Here is a 25774-nt window from a genome sequence, read left to right on the forward strand (position 1 = left end):
AGGAGGGTGGAATCTTGTGAAGGTCCTTTGTAGGTTCTTAAGATTCTTTTTAAAATATCAAAGGGGAACAAGAAATGAGTCAGATCAATGGAGCAAACTCTGGGTGAAGCCTCCTTTCAATTCGGTTTTAGTAAGGAACCAGGAATGGGTTTTGAAATTAATAAATCTGTGGAGTTTGGCCCCCTAGAAAGTTCACAGTGATTCGCCCAGGATCCTCACCAAACTGGATGCCACTCCTGTTACTTACGGTATTTCCATGCATGGTGGGATTGCCTAAAGGTGAAAGCATTTGGGTTATCCGTTTTCACTGAAATGAATAAAACAACAAAGCGACAGATTGAACCACAGTTGTTTTCATTGTGTTTTTCTTCAGGAGGCAACATAGACTTACGCAGTAAGGAGCATGCTGGACACCTGTTACAAGCTATAAGAAGTGTTATAGGACTTAATGTATTTTTAATCTTTGTTGGAAGCCGCCCAAAGTGGCTGGGGAAACCCAGCCAGATGGGCGGGCTACAAATAATAAATTATTATTATTATTACCCACACTTAGTTTGCCTCCACTCTTCCTGGACATGGTCCACACTTAAAAGCTCCATGTCCAAGCACCCTTAATTTTTTTGCTATGAGGGCTTTCCCCACAAAAACACACTCTTTAAAGCTCAATCGGAGCAAACAGAAAACCCAAATTGAAGTTTGTTCCGATGGAACGCTAAAGAGCAGCTTTTCGGCAGAAGCTGAGGGGCAAAAACAAAACGCTCTGATGTGGAGCTTCTAAGCACAGATCTGGGCAAACGGACAGTGTGGAATAAGCCCATAGTTAGGCATTGAAAATATCTCTCAGGTGCTATACTGTCAAACTGGTACCAAGTGGTATGGGACTGCGCAATGTGTTTTTAGGAAAATTAACAAACAAGCCGAGGGTTATACAGGGCAGGGTTGAATAAAAATACTGAACAAAATAAAATATTGGGGTAGGCCCCAGGTAAACCCCGCCCCACATAATCAATCACATGATGTGGTGCACGTACACCATTTGAATGGCAATGCCCATTAACCTAGGAGTTGGCTCCTACGCAGGGCCGTCTTTACCCGGGGGTGCAAGGGGTGCAGGGCCCTCAGGCGACGAATTCTGGTGGGTGCTACTATATACCCGTCCCTCTCGATCGGCGGCAGTGAAAAGAAATGGAGCGAAAGTCCCCGCCCCACCTCCATCACTCCGTTACTAGGTAAAGGTAAAATGACCCCTGACCATTAGGTCCAGTCGTGACAGACTCTGGGGTTGCGGCGCTCATCTCATTTTATTGCCCGAGGGAGCCAGCGTACAGCTTCCGGGTCATGTGGCCAGCATGACTAAGCCGCTTCTGGCGAACCAGAGCAGCGCACGCAAACGCCGTTTACCTGGAGCGGTACCTATTTATCTACTTGTACTTTGACGTGCTTTCGAACTGCTAGGTTGGCAGAAGCAGGGACCGAGCAACGGGAGCTCACCCCGTCACAGGGATTCGAACCGCCGACCTTCTGATTGGCAAGCCCTAGGCTCTGTGGTTTAACCCACAGCGCCACCCGCGTCCCTCACTCCGTTACTACGTAGCGTCAAATATTTCCCAATGAGTCTTCCACTGCGTCGTCGTTACAGGTGAGCGATTTCCCCCCCTGAAAAAAGGTCAACAACTTCCCCCCCTCCCAAAAAAAGCTCAATAAAAGTCAATTTGGGGGCGCTGGGCGGATCTTTGCACCCCGCCGGCGCATATGGTAAAGACGGCCCTGCTCCTATGGTACAGGGTCAGATTAAGAAAGATATGTTTACTGTGGTGTGGTCTGAGTTTATAGCATTTACCAATATTGAAGAGCAATATCAGCGTAGCTCAGCTGGTTAGACCGTGGTGATGGTAACACCAAGGTTGCAGGTTCATTCCCCGTATGGGACAGCTGCATTGTATTCCTGCATTGCAGGGGGTTGGGCCAGAATGGGTCCCCAGGTGTTGTTGGACTACAACTCCCATCATGCCTAGCCAGCATGACCAGTGGTCAGGGATGATGGGAGTTGTAGTCCAACAATATCTGGGGACCCACAGGTTGAGAACCGCTGGGTTAGATGATTCTCAGGTTCCCTTCCAACTCTACAATTCTATGAACCCCTGTTACCGCTATACAATAAGTTTTATTTGATGTCGGCACACCTTTCCTTTTCATGTGATATATTTCTAAAACAGTAAAATACATTTGAATTTTTATGTATAAATTTTGTAATTTGTTTTTAACTCATTGATCCTGGGAGAATGAATAACATGCTTACCTGCCTGGTGGATATGTTTTGGATACGCGATACACTGCAGTGGTAGGGTGTGTGTGTGTGATATATATATATTTTCCCTACTCTTTATGGTGCTTTTCTTCAGTTTTTTATCAGCTGCCCATCTTACGTTGCCTCAGTCCGTTTCTTTCAAGTGTATAACATACTTTCGACAGCCGCAATATTTTTTCTTTCTATGCTTCCTAGAATGTAATGAAGATAAATTAATTAAAACGGTTTGCTGCTGAGAGCATGCGTGGCCCTGGGGCTTCTTGGAAGCTACAATAAGTGCTGTGCAACCTTTCATGCTGGGTAAAATTTTTTGCAGCTGTGATGAAATGAGCTCAGTGGGTTATGTGCAACCAACTTACACTCTGTGGAAACCTACTGAAGTGAATAGACCTGAGTCATTCATGTCTATTCATGCCAATAGGCTTTCTCTGAGGCAAGAACAACTACTGGCTACAACGAGGGATGGGCTTATCTACCAATTCCAGTTCCTCATTTCTCCAGTCTTGCGCTCTGTATACCGTATTTCCACATCAGCGGGTGATTTATCTGTTTGCTGAAGCCCCCATGAAAACCCATCTCCATTTCTCCTAATACACCCATTGCTGAGTGCAGTTTGACCTAACGCACATATTACGGCCGAGCATCTTTCCCAATAGGAATTGTAGGGCTGGAAGGGATGTCAAGGGTCACAGAGGTCAACGCCATGCAATGCAGGAATCACAACTGAAGTATCCCTGACAGGTGACCATCCAACCCCTGCTTGCTCCATCTTCCATGAAATAGGCCTTCAAATATTTGAAGATGGCTATCACATCCCCTCTCAGTCTTCTCTTCTCCAGGCTAAAACATACCAAACTCCCTCAACCGTTCTTCATAAAACTTGGTTTCCAGGATCTTTGCTATCTTCGTCACCCTCCTCTACACACAGTTTAGCTCGTCAACGATGCATTTTGGGGTGTTGTTTTCACTTGAGAGATTCATGCACCAGCACGACTCAGGGTTGGGTAGACATTCCTGCCTGCAAGTCCTGGCCAGACATGGCCTGCCATTTACCAGCACCACATCTACGTGCCCTGTGAGGAATGCGAGCAGTGTCAGGTTTACGTATAAGCTAAACAAGCTATAGCATTGGGGCCTACTCTCTTGGCGGACCCCCAAAAAAATTAAAGGGGGGAAAACTGGGTGTACATTTCCAAAGCATAAGATAAAAACCAAATAAAATAAAACCTGCATACAGCAACCCTGTTTTGTGTTGTGTAGGCTCCTATTGTCAGGTGTGTGTGCAGGATCCAGACCCTGTGACCAATAGGACTTTGCAGAACTGGGGCCTTCCTAAGTTTGTTCTGAAGAGGCAAGGTGCAGCCGCACAGGTGAGGCCGATTGGTAACTCACAGCACCTGGTGGCAAGAGCCGGGAAGGGATATAAGGTCAGCATTTCTCTTCGGCTCTTTTCCACAGCAACACATTCACTGCCCTGCTGCGTTTGGCTCCTTGACTCCTTGCTTCTTGATCCTTGGACCCCTGACTTCGTGACTCCTTGCTTCCTGACCCTCGGACCCTTGGCTTCCTGACTCCTGGCTTCTGGGCTCCCGTTCCTGCTCCCACCCCGCCATCTTGCCCCCGGCCCTGACATCCCCAGCTGGGACTTTGATCGCCCGTGAACCAGACCGTGACACCTATAATGTAAGTCATGGGTCCCGCCTGCTAGCCTGCTCCCTAAAATATCACTGGTTTGCTCCTTTCTATATGTATGGTGGCTACATTCTGCATGGACTGGTTGCATGGCAACATGCGCAAATGGCTTTAGATACCTATTGGGTCCGTAAATTACCATATAGCATATATTCAACACAAAAAAGAGTGGCAATTTGTTGTTGGCAAAGGACAGCTGGACATATAAAGGGCCCCATTACCTTCAGTAGCCTAGGGCTTCATCAAACCTAAATCTGGCCCTGGGAAGAAGGAGCCAACTCCTAAGGGCTGAGGTCCCTTTGCCTCCCCAATAAAATATGTGAGGGGGCCAGCATGCACCCCAAGTCGATGGGCATTTCCATTCAAATGGTCTGCATGTGCTGTGTCATGTGATCGATTTTGCAGGGCTGGGCTTACCTGGGCCCAACATTTTTTAAATTCAAGTTGGCACTGTGAGGCACTCCTTATAGGTTTGCTTTCTGTGAGGTCTAGAACTACTGCTTTTTTCCTAAAAAAAAAGTTTAGGGGTACTCTCTTTTTCCTACCCATATTGAAATACTGCCCCTCAATGAGGCCAAACTTAGATTCACAAAATGTTTAGAGGTATGCGTACCCCCAGGGAAAAGCACTGTCTAGAACTGTGGCAAATATCCCCAATTCTACACCCATTTCGGCTGCTTTCTTACCCCTAGGCACCACTACATTTATTAAAATGGGAATAAAAGGTGCATTTCTATATTTGTCCTGGCCTTCAGAGGGAAGCCACACTGGAATATCGCTACTCCCTGTTCCCTATCTTGAACCCATAGCCTTATATCTCTTGTTACAAAAAGAAAATATTGACTTGGTCCAACTTTCTCTATCCCCTGCTCATAGATGAAACGAATGTTATTTTTCACCTGGATACTTTTAGCACACTCAAATGTGAGCCAAACACATTCTTGTACAACTTGGGTTTTGATAACAAGTCTGCACAACTGATACGCTTTATTAAAAGCAGCAAATGTTTGCATCTGATGTAGTTTTCTTAAGATGTTTCTAACCTTATTTTACTTTGGTGATAGTAGGCTTTGTTTAATCAAAGTTGTTGCAGAAGTTGCAAGGTATGTATTGGGGGCATATGTTTTATCAAATCCTCACATAAAGCTCGATCTTTTGTGGCATGCGGTCTTGTTTTTCTTTGATTGAGAAAGGTAAGAAAAAATTATATCCTCCAAAGGAAAAAATTGAGTGTAATTATTGCTTCCTTTGAGCACAGCACCTTTTGCTTGTTGTTCAGTTCTAGCCTTGCTGATTTGGGTAATTGTGATTTAATTAGGGTTTCTCAGCTTATCTAATATTTTGCCATTATGTCAATATTTTATGAGGATCGTATGCTATTAACTTCATGGTTATTTTCTTTTTTTGGGGGGGTAATAATTTTTATTAGTTTTCCATCTTTAAAATCCAATATTAGCCTTACCAATACAAATTCAAATACCAATCAATCAAATAGCCAATTACATAATTTAGGTGGGGCCCCATGTGCTAGATTTCAAGGTTGAATAATTCCCTTTAATTCTGCTTTCAAACTATTATTCAATCCAATTACAGTCCAATCTTAATAGTAATCCCTTATGCAACAGCTACAATATTTTTAACTTCAATTCATGTTGATGCATTTAATTTGTGATTCGCAAGTTCTTCTTCCTGTGTGCGGCATTGATTTTAACCATATTGTTATGTCTAACTCAGTTATTATGAGCAAAGGAAATGTATTTGCTGTGTTTCTGAAGAATCATTGAACAACGTGTTTTCTGTGCGCTGATAGGAAGGGGGACTCAGGATATTGAAGGTCACACGCAGAGAGCTTCACAGCAGACCGGGAGCTTGAAACCTGGTCTGCCAGGTCCCATTCTGCTCTCAGCAGGCATCTACTTGTGTTCTTACTATCAACCAGCCCTGGGCTTTCTCCTGCCTGTCAACTGCCTCTTCTCTAGGGGTCAGTTTTGCCCTTGGGGATGTCAGTAAGGAGAATGAGGATGGAGACAAAACTAGAATTCGTTGGTTCTGCCAGTTCTTGGATCTGGTTCCAGCTGCTCAGAAATGGAGGGAGGGAGCAGTTAACCAACAAAGGAAGAACGACAGACAAAATTATATAATAATAATTTATTATTTATACCTCGCCCATCTGGCTGTGTTTCACCAGCCACTCTGGGCGGCTTCCAATTGAGTGTTAAAAACAGTACAGCATTAAATATTAAAAACTTCCCTAAACAGGGCTGCCTTCAGATGTCTTTTAAAGATAAGATAGCTGCTTATTTCTTTCACATCTGATAGGAGGGCATTCCACAGGGCGGGTGCCACTACCAAGAAGGCCCTCTGTCTGGTTCCCTGTAACCTCACTTCTCGCAATGAGGGAATCACCAGAAGGCCCTCAGCACTGGATCTCTGTGTCCGGGCTGAACGATGGGGGTGGAAATTGATGGATTATGCAGAAATGGGAAGTTTAACTAACAGAACGAGAGATCAGGAAGGGGGGAAAGCATTTAAGGAAGAGTGGGGAAAATTTGTAGAATATTTGAAGGATAACTGTAAACAAGTTAAAACGTTAGAAGGACTAGCAGTACATAATTAATTTGTGAGATAATGAGAAAGAATTAATACAGAACGACTAGAACATAGGTCAGCAAACTTTTTCAGCAGGGGGCCGGTCCACTGTCCCTCAGACCTTGTGGGGGGCCAGACTATTTTTGGGGGGTGGGGAATGAACAAATTCCTATGCCCCACAAATAACCCAGAGATGCATTTTAAATAAAAGCGCACATTCTACTCATGTAAAAACATGCTGATTTCTGGACTGTCCGCAGGCCGGATTTAGAAGGCAATTGGGCCAAATCCGGCCTCCAGGCCTTAGTTTGCATACCCATGGATTATAATATGCAGCAGCAGAGGATAACCAGAATGGACTATGGAAGGGGAAAAGGGAAGTTGATGGTGTACTGGTTTCTGTTGGTGAATGTAAAGGTGAAAACTTGTAAAAGTGAAGTATGCAAATAAAATTTATTTTAAGAGAATCTGGTTCCACCTGCTGCTGGTCTCCCAGTTTTTACCTCCTAAGTAGCTCAAGGTGACTATAGTGGCTTCTCCTGCTCCCTGTTAAATCCTCATAACCCTCCCTGCATGCTAGGTTAAGCTGAGACAGTAGTGCCCCAAAGGTCGCACCCACAAAGATTCATAGATGAGTGGAGATTTGAACCCCGGACTCTCAGGCAGTGGCATAACATGGGTTGCCAGAACACAGGGCCATGCAGAGTGGGAGAAAGGGAGGGAGGGAGGGAGACAAATGAAATACGCATACGCATTCAGCTGCCTAACAGCGTCTGCGTCAAACAAGAGATTGCAGCCGTAGAGATAAGGAAAGAAGAGTCGTTCCATTGTCTGGAAAGCTCTCTTCCTGGTTTCCATGGGGAAGCCGTTTTCAATGGAGTCCAGGAATGGAAGCACACAGCTGTATTGAAGCAGCACTGGGAGTTGAAATTTTGCGCCCCCTAACAATTTTGCTCCTGGGGCGACTGGCCCTGCTGCACCACAGCTCTCAGTTCCAACACTGCAACAATCACACCAAGGGTTGCTTATAGGTATATTAGGATTGCCATATTTCAAAAGGGGGGTGGGGGAGTTTTTTTTGGTTGTGCAAGATCTCAAAAAAACAACAACCTGAAGTCTTTGAGCTATTTTAAATTAAATTCGCCCAAATCGACATGGGTTGCCATACAGTCTGACATTTCAGTGGTTTCCTCCCGGACACTGTTTCTGATGTTGAAATCCCAGCTATGTCTGGGGAAGTTAAAATACTTGACCTAGATGGGAATGAACTTCTAAGATGGAAGGAGGTGTGTGAAGAAGCTAATCTTCCATAGTCTCCCAGGAAAGAGATTGAATATAGAAAAGGCAGTAACACTGCAGTTTGTCAGACTGAGGTTGAAATAAGACACCAAATGATTTCCAAGTTAAATGTTTAATTCTTATTCTTTTGCCAAAGCATTGCATTCCAAGCTGGTGTATGCAGATAGGAGTTTGTGAATATTTGGAAGGTTAGTATCCAACACTCCCCTGAAGTCTCCTGAGGGATTTGCTGGACCTATTTTTTCCAGTGGCCAAGGGGATGCCCTGCTTACTTGTGGAGTTTGTCATTAGTTTCAGCGATGAATTTTGAAATCAGGCGTCCCACTTCAGCAAAACTCAGTTTGCCGTCCTTGTTTATGTCCGCCTCCTCGAAGAGCTGGTCTCTCTTTTGTTGCTTCAAGGGAGACTGCAGTGTTGAGGGTGGGAAAACAGAGGAGAGAAGACTTCAGATCTGTTTGTTGCATTTCCCCAGCCAAATAACATGTATAAAATTTCATATGTTGCAGCAAAGTGTGCATATATATATATATATATATATATATATGCAATAATAACGTACAAAAATGCAGAATATTAGGGAAAGGAACTTTGCAAAAATGTGTATATTGGGGAAAAACACTTACAAAAATATGTTTAATAGGAAAGAATTACAATAAACATTTTTTAAAAAAATGCAGCCAAATGGGGAAAACGGAATTTGAGGCTGAAAAGTGACTGAAACAGACATATCTGTCCATCCCTAGATATGCTTTGTTTTCAGAGTAGCTGAGCATCCTTCAAAGCAGAGACCTGGTGAGATTTCAGCCCCTCCCCATCTTAACTTGGCCGAAGGAGCCTTGAACATTGGTGCCAGTGGGTGTCCCAGGCCCTTGAGTGGCCAGAATTTGCCCCTGCCTCCTCTTATCTCCCCCTCACCTCATCGGTGTCAGGAAACTGCTCCTCCAGCATCTTCTTAAATGCCTGCTTGTCAAGGCTGTCAGAATTCCCAGAGTACATGTGGTAGAGAGCTATGTATTGTTCAATAAGTTGTTGCAACTGAGTCTTGGGCTTGGACATTTCGAAGGGCTTCTGGTGGCAACCTGGGAATTCAAAGGAACACATGAGCGGCTCTGCCTGGGTAGTTCAGTTGGTTAGAGCATGCTGCTGATAACACCAAGGTTGCAGGTTTGATCCCCATCTTTGGACCAGATGATCCTCAAGCTCCCTTCCAACTCTGCAATTCTATGATTCTTCTGGATCAAGAATAAGGTGTCCATGTGACCTACCTAACACAGGACAGCTCTCCTTTTGGATTCTATTTTTTATTTAGCTCGTTTAAGTGCTGTTCAGATGGCTTACACGTTCACCTACTTACATATTGATCAATTGCATTATCTACTTACCCAAGTTTCTACTGCAAACATGCAACATGTATTGCGAACTATCTGAAAAGAATGTATTTTTGCCATGATGCAATAAGGGAAATGGAAATAACCAGTGCTTTTTTTTTCTTTAAAAAAATTGTTTAGGGGTATTCTCATTTTCCTACTCATATTTAAATACTGCTCCTCAATGAGGCCAAACCTGGATTCAAAAATGTTTAGGGGTATGTGTACCCCTGTGTACCCCCAGAAAAAAAGCACTGGAAATAATCCCAGGATGTGCACTCCCAACAGACCTCTGTGTTATTTTTGTTTTTTAGTTGGTTAAAGATCTGGCCATAAATTGCAATACACAGGGGGGTTTTGAGCCGGAACTCAGCAAAAGTCAGGTGGGCGCCATTGCCATTGCAGTGGTACCTCTAGATATGAACGGGATCCGTTCCGGAGCCCCGTTCGCATCTAGAATTAAATGTAACTAGCGACGGCGCGTCTGCGCACGCACAAGTCGCTTTTCGCCGCTTCTGCTCATGCGCATGATGTCATTTTGAGCGTCTGCGCATGCGCAGGCGGCGAAACCCGGAAGTAACGAGCTCCGTTACTTCCAGGTTGCCAAGGAGCGCAACTCGAACTCGCACAACTTGAAGTATATTCAACCCGAGGTATGACTGTATAAGAGAACAAGTGAGGCATTCATGGTGAGTTCCGGCACTTCTTTTCCTAGAAAAATAGCAAGGGTGATACATGCTTTCTGCCTAACTATCTGTCAAAACTCAAAAAACTCAAAAATATAAAGATAAATATCTCAAGTAGATATGCAAAACCTGGAGACCTAGTAAACATGGTGAAATCGACTAATATAGCCAGGGGCAAAGAGAGTGGACAGCCTTGGAACTGTTTTCTTCAGAAATAGAGAGTTTTCATAATGTGTTGGTGCAACAGAGTGCAAGGAGATGGTAGCTATTAAATGTAAATCCAGAAGTGCTGCCAAGGATACTCTTAAATATCTTGGACTGGACACAGCCATGTTGTTCTGTTAGCAGAAGAATCTCCACTTGCATAACTGAACTTTACCTTTCTTGTTTCCCTAGGCTCTCCACCCCCCCCCCAAAAAAAAATCTGCTCCAGAGGGTTGGGGAAACTTTCAGAATGGGGGTCTGTATGGAAGGAGACAACCCTTGAGATAGTTAGGGAGTGAGACATCCAGGGCTTTAAACACCAATATGAGCACCTTGAATTGGGCTGGAGCAGCTGCAACGATGGGGAACTTACAATCCTCCAAAGGTTGCCGGACTTTGTCATCCTTGTCCATTGACCATGCTGGCTGGGGCTGGTGGCAATTGGAATCCCAAGCATCTGGAAAAACTACAAATTTTTCATCCCTGCCCTAGCTGATAATCTCAAGAAGATTTAGCACCCTATGTCCAATGTATTACCCAACAAGAACCCAAGAAAGCTTCCCATAGTCTTCAGCTTACCTTGGTGGTGGTGAACAAGAGAGTTCGAATGTGCCAAAGTTGGATGAAGAGCCCTAAATCGCTCCCACCTCTTATACCCCATCTAGATTTCTGCTCCCACCCCCCACTTATGAAATCTTTGCTCCTTCTCAACTGTCAGTCCCCAGTTGCACCCATTAACCCTGACCACCATGTATTCAAGATATCTGATTAAGATCTTCCTCCGGGGGCTGGGGTTCCCTCCCTGCAACTTGTGTCGAATCACCGTCCATCATTTAGTAGCATCAATTTCATACCATCTGTGCAACATTGCTTTCTTAGAATGCATGGATCATATTGCGGTTGAACTGTTTTGTGGATATAGGTGGGGCTTGAAGTTTCTCAAATCAGCATGCATTCTTGTGCAATATGCATGCTGGGTGCATTTTTTGCTGCAATGGTTTGAATGATTTCGATGGGTCCTATGAAGCCAGCTTATACCCAGAGCAGCCCCCGCTAAAACACATTGAACTAGAGTTAGCCAGGTCTATTACAATGGATTTACTCTGAGTAGGACTCCCACTGGCTACAAGTAGAGATTGATGGATCTATCAATTTCAGTTCCTCATTCCTTCTTCACACACCTCTTCAGAGACACCCTATAAGTGACCCAATTTTGACAGGACAGTCACAAAAAAATGTTAAGCCACCATGGCTTTGAGACTTTGTCCTGAATGTCTCGATTCCCAAAGTGGTTAGAAAAAGAGGTGCCGGAACTCACCATGGACACCTGCCTTGTTCTCTTATATTGGCGATGGCAAGCACCAGAGGGGTGCCAGAACTGAGTTCCAGAACTGAGAGAGCCAGTGTGGTGTAGTGGTTAAGAGCGGTGGGCTCGTAATCTGGTGAACCGGGTTCGCATCTCCTCTCCTCCACATGCAGCTACTGGGTGACCTTGGGCCAGTCACACTTCTTTGAAGTGTCTCAGCCCCACTCGCCTCACAGAGTGTTTGTTGTGGGGGAGGAAGGGAAAGGAGAATGTTAGCCGCTTTGAGACTCCTTAGGGTAGTGATAAAGGGACGCGGGTGGCACTGTGGGTTAAACCACAGAGCTTGCCGATCAGAAGGTCGGTGGTTCAAATCCCCACGACGGGGTGAGCTCCCATTGCTCAGTCCCAGCTCCTGCCAACCTAGCAATTCGAAAGCACGTCAAAGTGCAAGCAGATAAATAGGTACCACTTCGGCGGGAAGGTAAACGGCGTTTCCGTGCACTGCTCTGGTTCACCAGAAGCGGCTTAGTCATGCTGGCCACATGACCCGGAAGCTGTACGCCGGCTCCCTCGGCCAGTAAAGCGAGATGAGCGCCGCAACCCCAGAGTCGGTCACGATTGGACCTAATGGTCAGGGGTCCCTTTACCTTTTAGGGTAGTGATAAAGCAGGATATTAAATCCAAACTCTTCTTCTTTTTGTCTTCCATTAAGTTCCAGCTCAAAAAAAGCCCAAGGTACGGCCATTAGTACAGCAGCTCCTGCCACCATTTTTAGCACACACATGCACACACACTCCTCCTTCTCCAAAAAACAAGGGTACCCCTGTCCACCCACTCCCTTCTCTTCCTCCTCCTGCTCCTACGGTAGAGGAGGCGAAGTCCAGGAAGAGAGGAGAAAGGGAAAACCCTCCAGCCACATTTACACCTGTGCATCAGCCTGCCATATTTCAGAATGGAAGTTATTAAGATTTGGCCAGGGTGGCCCAAGGCTCTTGCTGATTCCCTCTTTGCAGCTGTCAGCTCAGGAGGCAGTGGAGATTTGAACCCGTGTGAGTTGAGCTGACAGAGCCAGTGTGGAGTAGTGATTAGAGGGTTAGACTAGGCTCTGGAAGACCAGGGTTCAAGTCCCCATGCAGCCATGGACCTCACTGGGTGAGCTGGGGCCAGTCTCCCACTCCCAGCCTAAGCTACCTCACAGGGTTGTTGTGAGAGACAGTGAGTGCCCCAAGGTCACACCCACAAAGAATCATAGATGAGTGGAGATTTGAACCCCGGACTCTCAGCCAGTGGCATAACGTGGGTTGCCAGTACACAGGGCGGTGGAGGGAGGGAGGGAGGGAGGGAGGGAGGGAGGGAGGGAGGGAGACGGAATATGCATATGCATTCAGCTGCCTAACAGCGTCTGCGTCAACCAAGAGATTGCAGCCATAGAGATAAGGAAAGAAGAGTCGTTCCATCGTCTGGAAAGCTCTTTTCCTGGTTTCCATGGAGAAGCTGTTTTCAATGGAGCCCAGGAATGGAAGCGCACAGCTGTATTGAGGGAGCACTGGGTGTTGAAATTTTATGCCCCCTAACAATTTTGCTCCTGGGGCGACTGGCCCTGCTGCACCACTGCTCTTGGTTCCAACACTGCAACAATCACACCAAGGGTTGCGTCTAGGTAGAGTAGGGTTGACATATTCCAAAAAAAGTTTGGGGGGTTGGGGGGGTTGTTCAGCTTTATTTAGTTTTGCAAGATCTCAAAAAGGAAAGGAAGTTTTTGAGCTATTTTAAATTAAATTCGCCCAAATTGACATTGGTTGCCATACACTCTGACATGTCAGTGGTTTCCTCCCGGACACTGTTTCTGACATCAGAATTTCGGCTATGTCTGGGAAATTCAAATACTTGACCTAGATGGGAATGAACTTCTAAGATGGAAGGAGGTGTGTGAAGAAGCTAATCTTCCATAGTCTCCCAGGAAAGAGATTGAATATAGAAAAGGCAGTAACACTGCAGTTTGTCAGACTGAGGTTGAAATAAGACACCAAATGATTTCCAAGTTAAATGTTTATTTCTTATTTTGCCAAAGCATTACATTCCAAGATAGTGAATGCGGATAGGGGTTTGTGAATATTTGGAAGGTTAGTATCCAACACTCCCCTGAAGTCTCCTGAGGGATTTGCTGGACCTATTTTTTCCAGTGGCCAAGGGGACGCCCTTCTTACTTGCGGAGTTTCTCATGAGTTTCAGCGATGAATTTTGCAACCAGGCGTCCCACTTCAGCAAAACTCAGTTTGCCGTCCTTGTTTATGTCCGCCTCTTCGAAGAGCTGGTCTCTCTTTTGTTGCTTCAAGGGAGACTGCAGTGTTGAGGGTGGGAAAACAGAGGAGAGAAGACTTCAGATGTGATTGTTGCATTTCCCCAGCCACAAGTAATACGTATAAAAATTCATATGCTACAGTAAAGTGTGCTCTACACACACACACACACACACACACACACACACACACCATATACACAATAATAACATACAAAAATGCAGCATATTAGGGAAAGGTGCTTTGCAAAAATGGGTATATTGGGCAAAAATGCATACAAAAATATCTTTAATAGGAAAGAATTACAATAAACATTTTTTGAAAAAATGCAGCGCAAATGGGGAGATCGGAATTTAAGACTGAAGAGACTGAAACAGACATAGCTGTCCATCCCTAGATAAGCTTTGTTTTCAGAGTAGCTGAGCATCCTTCAAAGCAGAGACCTGGTGAGATTTCAGCCCCTCCCCGTCTTAACGTGGCCAAAGGAATCTTGCACATTGGTGCCAATGGGTGTCCCAGGCCCTTGAGTGGCCAGAATTTGCCCCTGCCTCTTTTTATCTCCCCCTCACCTCATCAGTGTCAGGAAACTGCTCGTCCAGCATCTTCTTAAATGCCTGCTTGTCAAGGCTGTCAGAATTCCCAGAGTACGTGTGGTAGAGATCTATGTATTGTTCAGCAAGTTGTTGCAACTGAGTCTTGGGCTTGGACATTTCGAAGGGCTTCTGGTGGCAACCTGGGAATTCAAAGGAACACATGAGCGGCTCTGCCTGGATTATTTGTTGGATAGCTCAATTGGTTAGAGCGTAGCGCTGATAACAGCAAGGCTGCTGGTTTTATACCCATATGGGGCAGCTGCATATTCCTACATTGCAGGGAGTTGAGACTAGATGATCCTCAGTGTCCCTTCCAAATCTTTGATTTTATAATTCTTCAGAATTAAGAATAGAGTGACCATGTGTCCTACTTAGCACAGGACAGCTCTCCATTTGAATTCTGTTTTTTATTTAGTTCATTTAAGTGCTGTTCAGATGGCGTACCTGTAGAACTACTTACATATTCATTGATTGCATTATCTACTTACCCAAGTTTCTACTGCAAACATGCAACATGTATTGGGGACTATCTTAAAAGAATGTAATTTTGCCATCATGCAATAAGGGAAATGGAAATAACCCCAGGATGTGCGCTCCTGACAAACCTGTCTGTTGTTTTCGTTTTTTACTTTGTTAAAGATCCAGCCTTAAATTGCGATACACAAGGGGTTTTTTTTTTGTGCCAGAACTCGGGAAAAGTCAGGTGGGTGCCAGGTGAGTTCCAGCACTTCTTTTCGTAGAAAAGGATAATACATGTTTTCTGCCTAACTATCTGTCAAAACTCGAAAAACTCAAAAATATAAAGATAAATATCTCAAGTAGATAAGCAAAATCTGGAGACCTAGTAAACATGGTGAAATTGACTAATACAGCCAGGGGCAAAGAGAGTGGACAGCCTTGGAACTGTTTTCTTCAGAAATAGAGAGTTTTCATAATGTGTTGGTGCAACAGAGTGCAAGGAGATGGTAGCTATTAAATGTAAATCCAGAAGTGCTGCCAAGGATACTCTTAAATATCTTGGACTGGACACAGCCATGTTGTTCTGTTAGCAGAAGAATCTCCACTTGCATAACTGAACTTTACCTTTCTTGTTTCCCTAGGCTCTCCACCCCCCCCCCAAAAAAAAATCTGCTCCAGAGGGTTGGGGAAACTTTCAGAATGGGGGTCTGTATGGAAGGAGACAACCCTTGAGATAGTTAGGGAGTGAGACATCCAGGGCTTTAAACACCAATATGAGCACCTTGAATTGGGCTGGAGCAGCTGCAACGATGGGGAACTTACAATCCTCCAAAGGTTGCCGGACTTTGTCATCCTTGTCCATTGACCATGCTGGCTGGGGCTGGTGGCAATTGGAATCCCAAGCATCTGGAAAAACTACAAATTTTTCATCCCTGCCCTAGCTGATAATCTCAAGAAGATTTAGCACCCTATGTCCAATGTATTACCCAACAAGAACCCAAGAAAGCTTCCCATAGTCTTCAGCTTACCTTGGTGGTGGTGAACAAGAGAGTTCGAATGTGCCAAAGTTGGATGAAGAGCCCTAAATCGCTCCCACCTCTTATACCCCATCTAGATTTCTGCTCCCACCCCCCACTTATGAAATCTTTGCTCCTTCTCAACTGTCAGTCCCCAGTTGCACCCATTAACCCTGACCACCATGTATTCAAGATATCTGATTAAGATCTTCCTCCGGGGGCTGGGGTTCCCTCCCTGCAACTTGTGTCGAATCACCGTCCATCATTTAGTAGCATCAATTTCATACCATCTGTGCAACATTGCTTTCTTAGAATGCATGGATCATATTGCGGTTGAACTGTTTTGTGGATATAGGTGGGGCTTGAAGTTTCTCAAATCAGCATGCATTCTTGTGCAATATGCATGCTGGGTGCATTTTTTGCTGCAATGGTTTGAATGATTTCGATGGGTCCTATGAAGCCAGCTTATACCCAGAGCAGCCCCCGCTAAAACACATTGAACTAGAGTTAGCCAGGTCTATTACAATGGATTTACTCTGAGTAGGACTCCCACTGGCTACAAGTAGAGATTGATGGATCTATCAATTTCAGTTCCTCATTCCTTCTTCACACACCTCTTCAGAGACACCCTATAAGTGACCCAATTTTGACAGGACAGTCACAAAAAAATGTTAAGCCACCATGGCTTTGAGACTTTGTCCTGAATGTCTCGATTCCCAAAGTGGTTAGAAAAAGAGGTGCCGGAACTCACCATGGACACCTGCCTTGTTCTCTTATATTGGCGATGGCAAGCACCAGAGGGGTGCCAGAACTGAGTTCCAGAACTGAGAGAGCCAGTGTGGTGTAGTGGTTAAGAGCGGTGGGCTCGTAATCTGGTGAACCGGGTTCGCATCTCCTCTCCTCCACATGCAGCTACTGGGTGACCTTGGGCCAGTCACACTTCTTTGAAGTGTCTCAGCCCCACTCGCCTCACAGAGTGTTTGTTGTGGGGGAGGAAGGGAAAGGAGAATGTTAGCCGCTTTGAGACTCCTTAGGGTAGTGATAAAGGGACGCGGGTGGCACTGTGGGTTAAACCACAGAGCTTGCCGATCAGAAGGTCGGTGGTTCAAATCCCCACGACGGGGTGAGCTCCCATTGCTCAGTCCCAGCTCCTGCCAACCTAGCAATTCGAAAGCACGTCAAAGTGCAAGCAGATAAATAGGTACCACTTCGGCGGGAAGGTAAACGGCGTTTCCGTGCACTGCTCTGGTTCACCAGAAGCGGCTTAGTCATGCTGGCCACATGACCCGGAAGCTGTACGCCGGCTCCCTCGGCCAGTAAAGCGAGATGAGCGCCGCAACCCCAGAGTCGGTCACGATTGGACCTAATGGTCAGGGGTCCCTTTACCTTTTAGGGTAGTGATAAAGCAGGATATTAAATCCAAACTCTTCTTCTTTTTGTCTTCCATTAAGTTCCAGCTCAAAAAAAGCCCAAGGTACGGCCATTAGTACAGCAGCTCCTGCCACCATTTTTAGCACACACATGCACACACACTCCTCCTTCTCCAAAAAACAAGGGTACCCCTGTCCACCCACTCCCTTCTCTTCCTCCTCCTGCTCCTACGGTAGAGGAGGCGAAGTCCAGGAAGAGAGGAGAAAGGGAAAACCCTCCAGCCACATTTACACCTGTGCATCAGCCTGCCATATTTCAGAATGGAAGTTATTAAGATTTGGCCAGGGTGGCCCAAGGCTCTTGCTGATTCCCTCTTTGCAGCTGTCAGCTCAGGAGGCAGTGGAGATTTGAACCCGTGTGAGTTGAGCTGACAGAGCCAGTGTGGAGTAGTGATTAGAGGGTTAGACTAGGCTCTGGAAGACCAGGGTTCAAGTCCCCATGCAGCCATGGACCTCACTGGGTGAGCTGGGGCCAGTCTCCCACTCCCAGCCTAAGCTACCTCACAGGGTTGTTGTGAGAGACAGTGAGTGCCCCAAGGTCACACCCACAAAGAATCATAGATGAGTGGAGATTTGAACCCCGGACTCTCAGCCAGTGGCATAACGTGGGTTGCCAGTACACAGGGCGGTGGAGGGAGGGAGGGAGGGAGGGAGGGAGGGAGGGAGGGAGGGAGACGGAATATGCATATGCATTCAGCTGCCTAACAGCGTCTGCGTCAACCAAGAGATTGCAGCCATAGAGATAAGGAAAGAAGAGTCGTTCCATCGTCTGGAAAGCTCTTTTCCTGGTTTCCATGGAGAAGCTGTTTTCAATGGAGCCCAGGAATGGAAGCGCACAGCTGTATTGAGGGAGCACTGGGTGTTGAAATTTTATGCCCCCTAACAATTTTGCTCCTGGGGCGACTGGCCCTGCTGCACCACTGCTCTTGGTTCCAACACTGCAACAATCACACCAAGGGTTGCGTCTAGGTAGAGTAGGGTTGACATATTCCAAAAAAAGTTTGGGGGGTTGGGGGGGTTGTTCAGCTTTATTTAGTTTTGCAAGATCTCAAAAAGGAAAGGAAGTTTTTGAGCTATTTTAAATTAAATTCGCCCAAATTGACATTGGTTGCCATACACTCTGACATGTCAGTGGTTTCCTCCCGGACACTGTTTCTGACATCAGAATTTCGGCTATGTCTGGGAAATTCAAATACTTGACCTAGATGGGAATGAACTTCTAAGATGGAAGGAGGTGTGTGAAGAAGCTAATCTTCCATAGTCTCCCAGGAAAGAGATTGAATATAGAAAAGGCAGTAACACTGCAGTTTGTCAGACTGAGGTTGAAATAAGACACCAAATGATTTCCAAGTTAAATGTTTATTTCTTATTTTGCCAAAGCATTACATTCCAAGATAGTGAATGCGGATAGGGGTTTGTGAATATTTGGAAGGTTAGTATCCAACACTCCCCTGAAGTCTCCTGAGGGATTTGCTGGACCTATTTTTTCCAGTGGCCAAGGGGACGCCCTTCTTACTTGCGGAGTTTCTCATGAGTTTCAGCGATGAATTTTGCAACCAGGCGTCCCACTTCAGCAAAACTCAGTTTGCCGTCCTTGTTTATGTCCGCCTCTTCGAAGAGCTGGTCTCTCTTTTGTTGCTTCAAGGGAGACTGCAGTGTTGAGGGTGGGAAAACAGAGGAGAGAAGACTTCAGATGTGATTGTTGCATTTCCCCAGCCACAAGTAATACGTATAAAAATTCATATGCTACAGTAAAGTGTGCTCTACACACACACACACACACACACACACACACACACCATATACACAATAATAACATACAAAAATGCAGCATATTAGGGAAAGGTGCTTTGCAAAAATGGGTATATTGGGCAAAAATGCATACAAAAATATCTTTAATAGGAAAGAATTACAATAAACATTTTTTGAAAAAATGCAGCGCAAATGGGGAGATCGGAATTTAAGACTGAAGAGACTGAAACAGACATAGCTGTCCATCCCTAGATATGCTTTGTTTTCAGAGTAGCTGAGCATCCTTCAAAGCAGAGACCTGGTGAGATTTCAGCCCCTCCCCGTCTTAACGTGGCCAAAGGAATCTTGCACATTGGTGCCAATGGGTGTCCCAGGCCCTTGAGTGGCCAGAATTTGCCCCTGCCTCTTTTTATCTCCCCCTCACCTCATCAGTGTCAGGAAACTGCTCGTCCAGCATCTTCTTAAATGCCTGCTTGTCAAGGCTGTCAGAATTCCCAGAGTACGTGTGGTAGAGATCTATGTATTGTTCAGCAAGTTGTTGCAACTGAGTCTTGGGCTTGGACATTTCGAAGGGCTTCTGGTGGCAACCTGGGAATTCAAAGGAACACATGAGCGGCTCTGCCTGGAAAGTTCAGTTTGTTAGAGCATGCTGCTGATATCACAAAGGTTACAGGTTTGATCCCCATATGGGACAGCTTCTCATTCCTGCAATGCAGGGAGTTGGGACCAGATTATCCTCAGGATCCCTTCCAACTTTGCAATTCTATGATTCTTCAGGATCAATAAGGTGGTGTCCATCTGACCTACGTAACACAGGACAGCTCTCTATTTGAATTCTGTTTTTCATTTAGCTCATTTACGTGTTGTTCATATGGTTACATGTACAACGAATTCCATATCGATTAGTTACATTACTTAAATACTGAAGTTTCTAACGCAAACAGGCAACATGTATTGGGGACTATCTTTAAAGAATGTAATTTTGCCATGATGCAATAAGAGAAATAACCCCAGGATGTGCACTCCCAACAGACCTGTTTGTTATTTTTGTTTTTCAGTTGGTTAAGATCCGGCCTTAAATTGCAATACACAGGGGGTTTTTTGATCCGGAACTCAGGAAAAGTCAGGTGGGAGCCACTGCCATTATAAGAGAACAAGTGAAGTATTCATGGTGAGTTCCGGCACTTCTTTTCCTTGAAAAATAGCAAGGGTGGTACTTGCTTTCTGCCTAACTATCTGTCAAAACTCGAAAAACTCAAAAATATAAAGATAAATATCTCAAGTAGATAAGCAAAATCTGGAGACCTAGTAAACATGGTGAAATTGACTAATACAGTCAGGGGCAAAGAGAGTGGACAGCCTTGGAACTGTTTTCTTTAGAAATGGAGAGTTTTCATAATGTGTTGGTGCAACAGAGTGCAAGGAGATGGTTGCTGTTAAATGTACATCCATAGGTGCTGCCAGGGATACTCTTAAATGTCTTGGTCTGGACACCTCCAAGTTATTCTGTTAGCACAAGAATCTCCACTTGCATAACAGAACTTCACCTAGGCTCTCTTTCCACCCCCCTGCTCCCACACCCCAAAAAAAAATCTGCTCCAGAGGGTTGGGAAAACTCTTAGAACAGATTTGGTGGGGGTGATAGGGAGGGGAAAGGGAAGGCCATCAACCAAGCTCCAGAGAGCGATGGAGCTGCAAAGAGGGTCCCCTTGGCCAATCATGTCACTTGAGAGGGTCCGTAGGGAAGGAGGCAGCCCTTGAGATAAATAGGGAGTGAGACATTCAGGGCTTTAAACACCAATGTGAGCACCTTGAATTGGGCTGGAGCAGCTGCAACGATGGGGAACTTACAATCCTTCAAAGGTTCCTGGACTTTGTCATTCTTGTCCGTTGACCATGCTGGCTGGGGCTGGCTGGATTTGGAATCCTGAGCATCTGGATCCTTGCCTACAGATTTTTCGTCCCTGCCCTAGCTGATAATCTCAAAAAGATTTAACACCCTATGTCCAATGTATAACCCAACAAGAACCCAAGAAAGCTTCCCATAGTCTTCAGCTTACCTCGGTGGTGGTGAACAAGAGAGTTCGAATGCGCCAAAGTTGGATGAAGAGCCCTAAATCGCTCCCCCCTCTTATACCCCACCTAGAAACCTGCTCCCACCCCCTCCACTTGCGAAATGTTTGCTCCTTCTCAAATGACACTCCCCGGTTGCACACATTAACCACAAGCACCCTGCGCTCACGGTATCTGAGGAATATCTTCTCTCAGCAAGACACCTTTGGGGGCTGGGGTTCCCTCCTTGCAGCTTGTGGCTAATCACTGTCCGTCATTTAGGAGCCCCAAGTTTACAGCCTCTGGTCAACATTGCATTCTTAGAATTCATAAAACATATTGCAGTTAAACTGTTTTGTGGATATAGGTAGGGCCCGAAGTTTCTGAAAACAACATGCATTCTTGTGCATGCTTTATCCTCATATGGGACAGCTTCTTATTTCTGCAATTCCAGGAGTTGAGACTGGGTGATCCTCAGGGTCCCTTTCAACTCAGCAATTCTATGATTTTTCAGGATCAACAATAGTGTCCATGTGTCCTACCTAACACAGGACAGCTCTCTATTTGAATTTTGTTTTTTATTTAGCTCATTTGAGTGCGGCTCATATGGCTTACATATACAGTGACTTACATATTAATTATAGTATTTTTGGTGTATAACATGCACCCGTGTAAAAAAACGCCCCTTATTTTCTGAGAATCAAAATTAAGAATATGCACTATGCACTATCAGTGTATAAGATGACACCATATTTTAAACTTCAATTTTTTTATAAAAAAAAAATATTCTTATACACAAAAAAATAGTTATTTCATTACTTAGATCCTGAAGTGTCTAAAAGTCAATGGACAATGACAAAGTATGGCAAGCTTTGGAAGATCGTAAGCAGCTCCAGCCCAGTTCAAGGTGCTCACATTGGTGTTTAAAGCCCTAAATGTCTCGCTCCCTAATTATCTCAAGGGCTGCCTCCTTCCCTACAGACCCTCTCAAGTGACATGATTGGCCAAGGGGACCCTCTTTGCAGCTCCATCGCTCTCTGGAGATTGGTTGGTGACAGTGGCCTGGGGGAGGGCCTTCCCTCTCCCCTCCCTGTCACCTTCACCAAATCTGTTCTGGGAGTTTCCCCAAGCCTCTGGAGCAGATGTGGGGGGGGGGGGAGCCTAGGGAGATAAGAAAGGTAAGGTTCTGTTTATGTAAGTTGAGATTCTTGTGCTAACAGAATAACTTGGAGGTGTCCAGACCAAGATATTTAAGAGTATCCCTGGCATCATCTATGGATTTACATTTAACAACAACCATCTCCTTGCACTCTGTTGCACCAACGCATTATGAAAACTCTCCATTTCTGAAGAAAACAGTTCCAAGGCTGTCCACTGTCTCTGCCCCCGGCTGTATTAGTCAATTTCACCATGTTTACTAGGTCTCCAGAACTGCATATCCACTTGAGATGTTTATCTTTCTATTTTTGAGTTTTTCGAGTTTTGACAGATACTTAGGCAGAAAACATGTATTACCCTTTTCTAGGAAAAGAAGTGCTGGACCTCACCGTGAATGGCTCACTTGTTCTCTTATAATGGCAGTGGCGCCCACCTGACTTTTGCTGAGTTCCAGCTCAAAAAACCCCCTGTGTATCACTATTTAAGCCCAGATCTTTAACTGACTAAAAAACGAAAATAACAGACCGGTTTGTCAGGAGTGCACATCCTGATATCATTTGCATTTCTCTGCATCATGGCAAAATTACGTTCTTTTAAGATAGTCCCAATACATATTGCGTGTTTGCAGTAGAAACTTGGGTAAGTAGGTAATGCAAATAATCAATATGTAAGTAGTTATATATGTGAGTCATGGGTAGACAAACTAAGGCCCAGGGGCCAGATGCAGCCCAATTGCCCTCTAAATCCGGCCCATGGACGGTCCGGGAATCAGCATGTATTTCCAAGAGTAGAATATGTCCTTTTATTTAAAAGGCATCTCTGGGTTATTTGTGGGGCCTGCCTGGTGATTTTACATGAGTAGAATGTGCGGTTTTATTTAAAATGCATCTTTGGGTTATTTGTGGGGCATAGGAATTCATTCATTCCCCCCAAAAAAATATAGTCTGTCCCCTCACAAGGTCTGAGGGACAGTGGACTGGCCCCCTGCTGAAAAAGTTTGCTGACCCCTGATGTAAGTCATACGACTTACTTTGATATCACTTTGACGTCCTTTCGAACTGCTAGGTTGGCAGGAGCAGGGACCGAGCAGCGGGAGCTCACCCCATCGCGGGGATTCGAACCGCCGACCTTCTGATCGGCAAGTCCTAGGCTCTGTGGTTTAACCTACAGTGCCTCCCGTGTCCCTCAAGTCATATGAACAACACTTAAATGAGCTAAATAAAAAATAGAGTTCAAATGGGGAACTGCCCTGGGCTAAATAGGACACATGGACACCTTAGAATCATAGAATTGCAAAGTTGGAAGGGACTCTGAGGATAATCTGGTCCCAACTTCCTGCATTGCAGGAATAAGAAGCTGTCCCAAGAATCACGGAATTGTAGAGTTGAACTGAGAGAGACAGTGTGGTATAGTGATTAGAGCGTTAGACTAGGCACTGGAAGACCAGGGTTCAAGTCCCCACTCAGCCATGAAATTCACTGGGTGAACTGAGGCCAGTCTCTCCCGGCCTAACCTAATGCATAAGGGTTGTTGTGGAGATAAAATGAGGAGGAGGAGGAGAATTATGTACAGAACCTTGAGCTCCTTGGAAGAAAGAGGGGAGATAAATACAAGAAATAAATCAAACAAAGCCTCATCTCCTAGCCACCACACCAGAGGAGGTTTCTATTGACGGATCCCTGAGCAAGGACTAGATGCCCACATGTATTGCAAATCAACCTGCAAGGTAGGCAGAGGTGTGTGAAGAAGCTAATCTTCCATAGTCTCCCAGGCAAGAGATTGAATATAGAAAAGGCAGTAACACTGCAGTTTGTCAGACTGAGGTTGAAATAAGACACCAAAAGTTAAATGTTTATTTCTTATTCTTTTGCCAAAGCAATTACATTCCACGCTAGTGAATGCGGATAGGGGTTTGTGAATATTTGGGAGGTTAGTATCCAACACTCCTCTGACGTCTCCTGGAGGATTTGCTGGGCCATTTTTCCAGTGGCCAAGGGGACGCCCTTCTTACTTGTGGAGTTTGTCATGAGTTTCAGCGATAAATTTTGCCATCAGGTGGCCCACTTCAACAAAACTCAGTTTGCCATCCTTGCTTATGTCCGCCTCCTTGAAGAGCTGGTCCCTCTTTTGTTTCTTCAAGGGAGACTGCAGTGTTAGGGGTGGGAAAATGGAGGGGAGAAGACTTCAGATGTGATTGTTGCATTTCCCCAGCCAAGTAATATGTATAAAAATTCATATGCTACAGTAAGATGTGCACAAATATATCTATCTATCTATCATCAATCATCAATCATCTCTCTATCTTTTTAATTAAATGTTCTGTTTTACAATTTAAAGTACTCATTTTTACATCCTTAAACTATCAATTACTTCCCTTCTTTATCATCTTTCATCTCTATCTATCATCTATATATTTATCTATAATCCATCTATCTGTCTATATCGATCATCTATGCAATAATAACATACAAAAATGCAGCATATTAGGGAAAGGTGCTTTGCAAAAATGGGTATATTGGGCAAAAATGCATACAAAAATATCTTTAATAGGAAAGAATTACAAGAAACATTTTTTGAAAAAATGCAGCGCAAATGGGGAGATCGGAATTTAAGACTGAAGAGACTGAAACAGACATAGCTGTCCATCCCTAGATATGCTTTGTTTTCAGAGTAGCTGAGCATCCTTCAAAGCAGAGACCTGGTGAGATTTCAGCCCCTCCCCGTCTTAACGTGGCCAAAGGAATCTTGCACATTGGTGCCAATGGGTGTCCCAGGCCCTTGAGTGGCCAGAATTTGCCCCTGCCTCTTTTTATCTCCCCCTCACCTCATCAGTGTCAGGAAACTGCTCATCCAGCATCTTCTTAAATGCCTGCCTGTCAAGGCTGTCAGAATTCCCAGAGTACGTGTGGTAGAGATCTATGTATTGTTCAATAAGTTGTTGCAACTGAGTCTTGGGCTTGGACATTTCGAAGGGCTTCTGGTGGCAACCTGGGAATTCAAAGGAACACATGAGCGGCTCTGCCTGGATTATTTGTTGGATAGCTCAATTGGTTAGAGCGTAGGGCTGATAACAGCAAGGCTGCTGGTTTTATACCCATATGGGGCAGCTGCATATTCCTACATTGCAGGGAGTTGAGACTAGATGATCCTCAGTGTCCCTTCCAAATCTTTGATTTTATAATTCTTCAGAATTAAGAATAGAGTGACCATGTGTCCTACTTAGCACAGGACAGCTCTCCATTTGAATTCTGTTTTTTATTTAGTTCATTTAAGTGTTGTTCAGATGGCGTACCTGTAGAACTACTTACATATTCATTGATTGCATTATCTACTTACCCAAGTTTCTACTGCAAACATGCAACATGTATTGGGGACTATCTTAAAAGAATGTAATTTTGCCATCATGCAATAAGGGAAATGGAAATAACCCCAGGATGTGCGCTCCTGACAAACCTGTCTGTTATTTTCGTTTTTTACTTTGTTAAAGATCCAGCCTTAAATTGCGATACACAAGGGGTTATTTTTGTGCCAGAACTCAGGAAAAGTCAGGTGGGCGCCACTGC

General features: G+C 44.9%; 4 protein-coding genes across 4 annotated transcripts; all 4 read right to left on the minus strand.

Moving 5' to 3' along the window:
* Positions 1-7984: 7984 nt before the first annotated feature.
* Positions 7985-10832, minus strand: LOC310751922 (protein S100-A12-like). The gene is made up of 3 exons (XM_083591696.1): positions 10725-10832; positions 8804-8967; positions 7985-8294 (listed from the first exon to the last, which is right to left on the minus strand). Exons 1-3 carry the CDS (start codon positions 10804-10806, stop codon positions 8157-8159), a joined length of 384 nt encoding a protein of 127 aa, XP_083447822.1. The 5' UTR covers positions 10807-10832; the 3' UTR covers positions 7985-8156.
* A 2653-nt stretch (positions 10833-13485) lies between these two features.
* On the minus strand, positions 13486-14522 carry LOC310751893 (protein S100-A12-like). The gene is made up of 2 exons (XM_083591649.1): positions 14321-14522; positions 13486-13792 (listed from the first exon to the last, which is right to left on the minus strand). Exons 1-2 carry the CDS (start codon positions 14504-14506, stop codon positions 13655-13657), a joined length of 324 nt encoding a protein of 107 aa, XP_083447775.1. The 5' UTR covers positions 14507-14522; the 3' UTR covers positions 13486-13654.
* A 4070-nt stretch (positions 14523-18592) lies between these two features.
* Positions 18593-19625, minus strand: LOC310751892 (protein S100-A12-like). Its single transcript, XM_083591648.1, has 2 exons — positions 19426-19625; positions 18593-18899 (listed from the first exon to the last, which is right to left on the minus strand). The coding sequence occupies exons 1-2, from the start codon at positions 19609-19611 to the stop codon at positions 18762-18764; spliced, it is 324 nt and encodes a 107-aa protein (XP_083447774.1). The 5' UTR covers positions 19612-19625; the 3' UTR covers positions 18593-18761.
* LOC310751891 (protein S100-A12-like) lies at positions 18593-25221 on the minus strand (the record flags this gene model as incomplete). Its single annotated transcript, XM_083591647.1, has 3 exons — positions 18593-18700; positions 24156-24356; positions 25036-25221. 2 exons carry the CDS (start codon positions 25219-25221, stop codon positions 24219-24221), a joined length of 324 nt encoding a protein of 107 aa, XP_083447773.1. The 3' UTR covers positions 18593-18700; positions 24156-24218.
* Positions 25222-25774: the final 553 nt, after the last annotated feature.

This window comes from Podarcis filfolensis, assembly GCF_964270895.1.
Source record: "Podarcis filfolensis genome assembly, chromosome: 16".
In the NCBI taxonomy this organism is placed as follows: Eukaryota; Metazoa; Chordata; class Lepidosauria; order Squamata; family Lacertidae; genus Podarcis; species Podarcis filfolensis.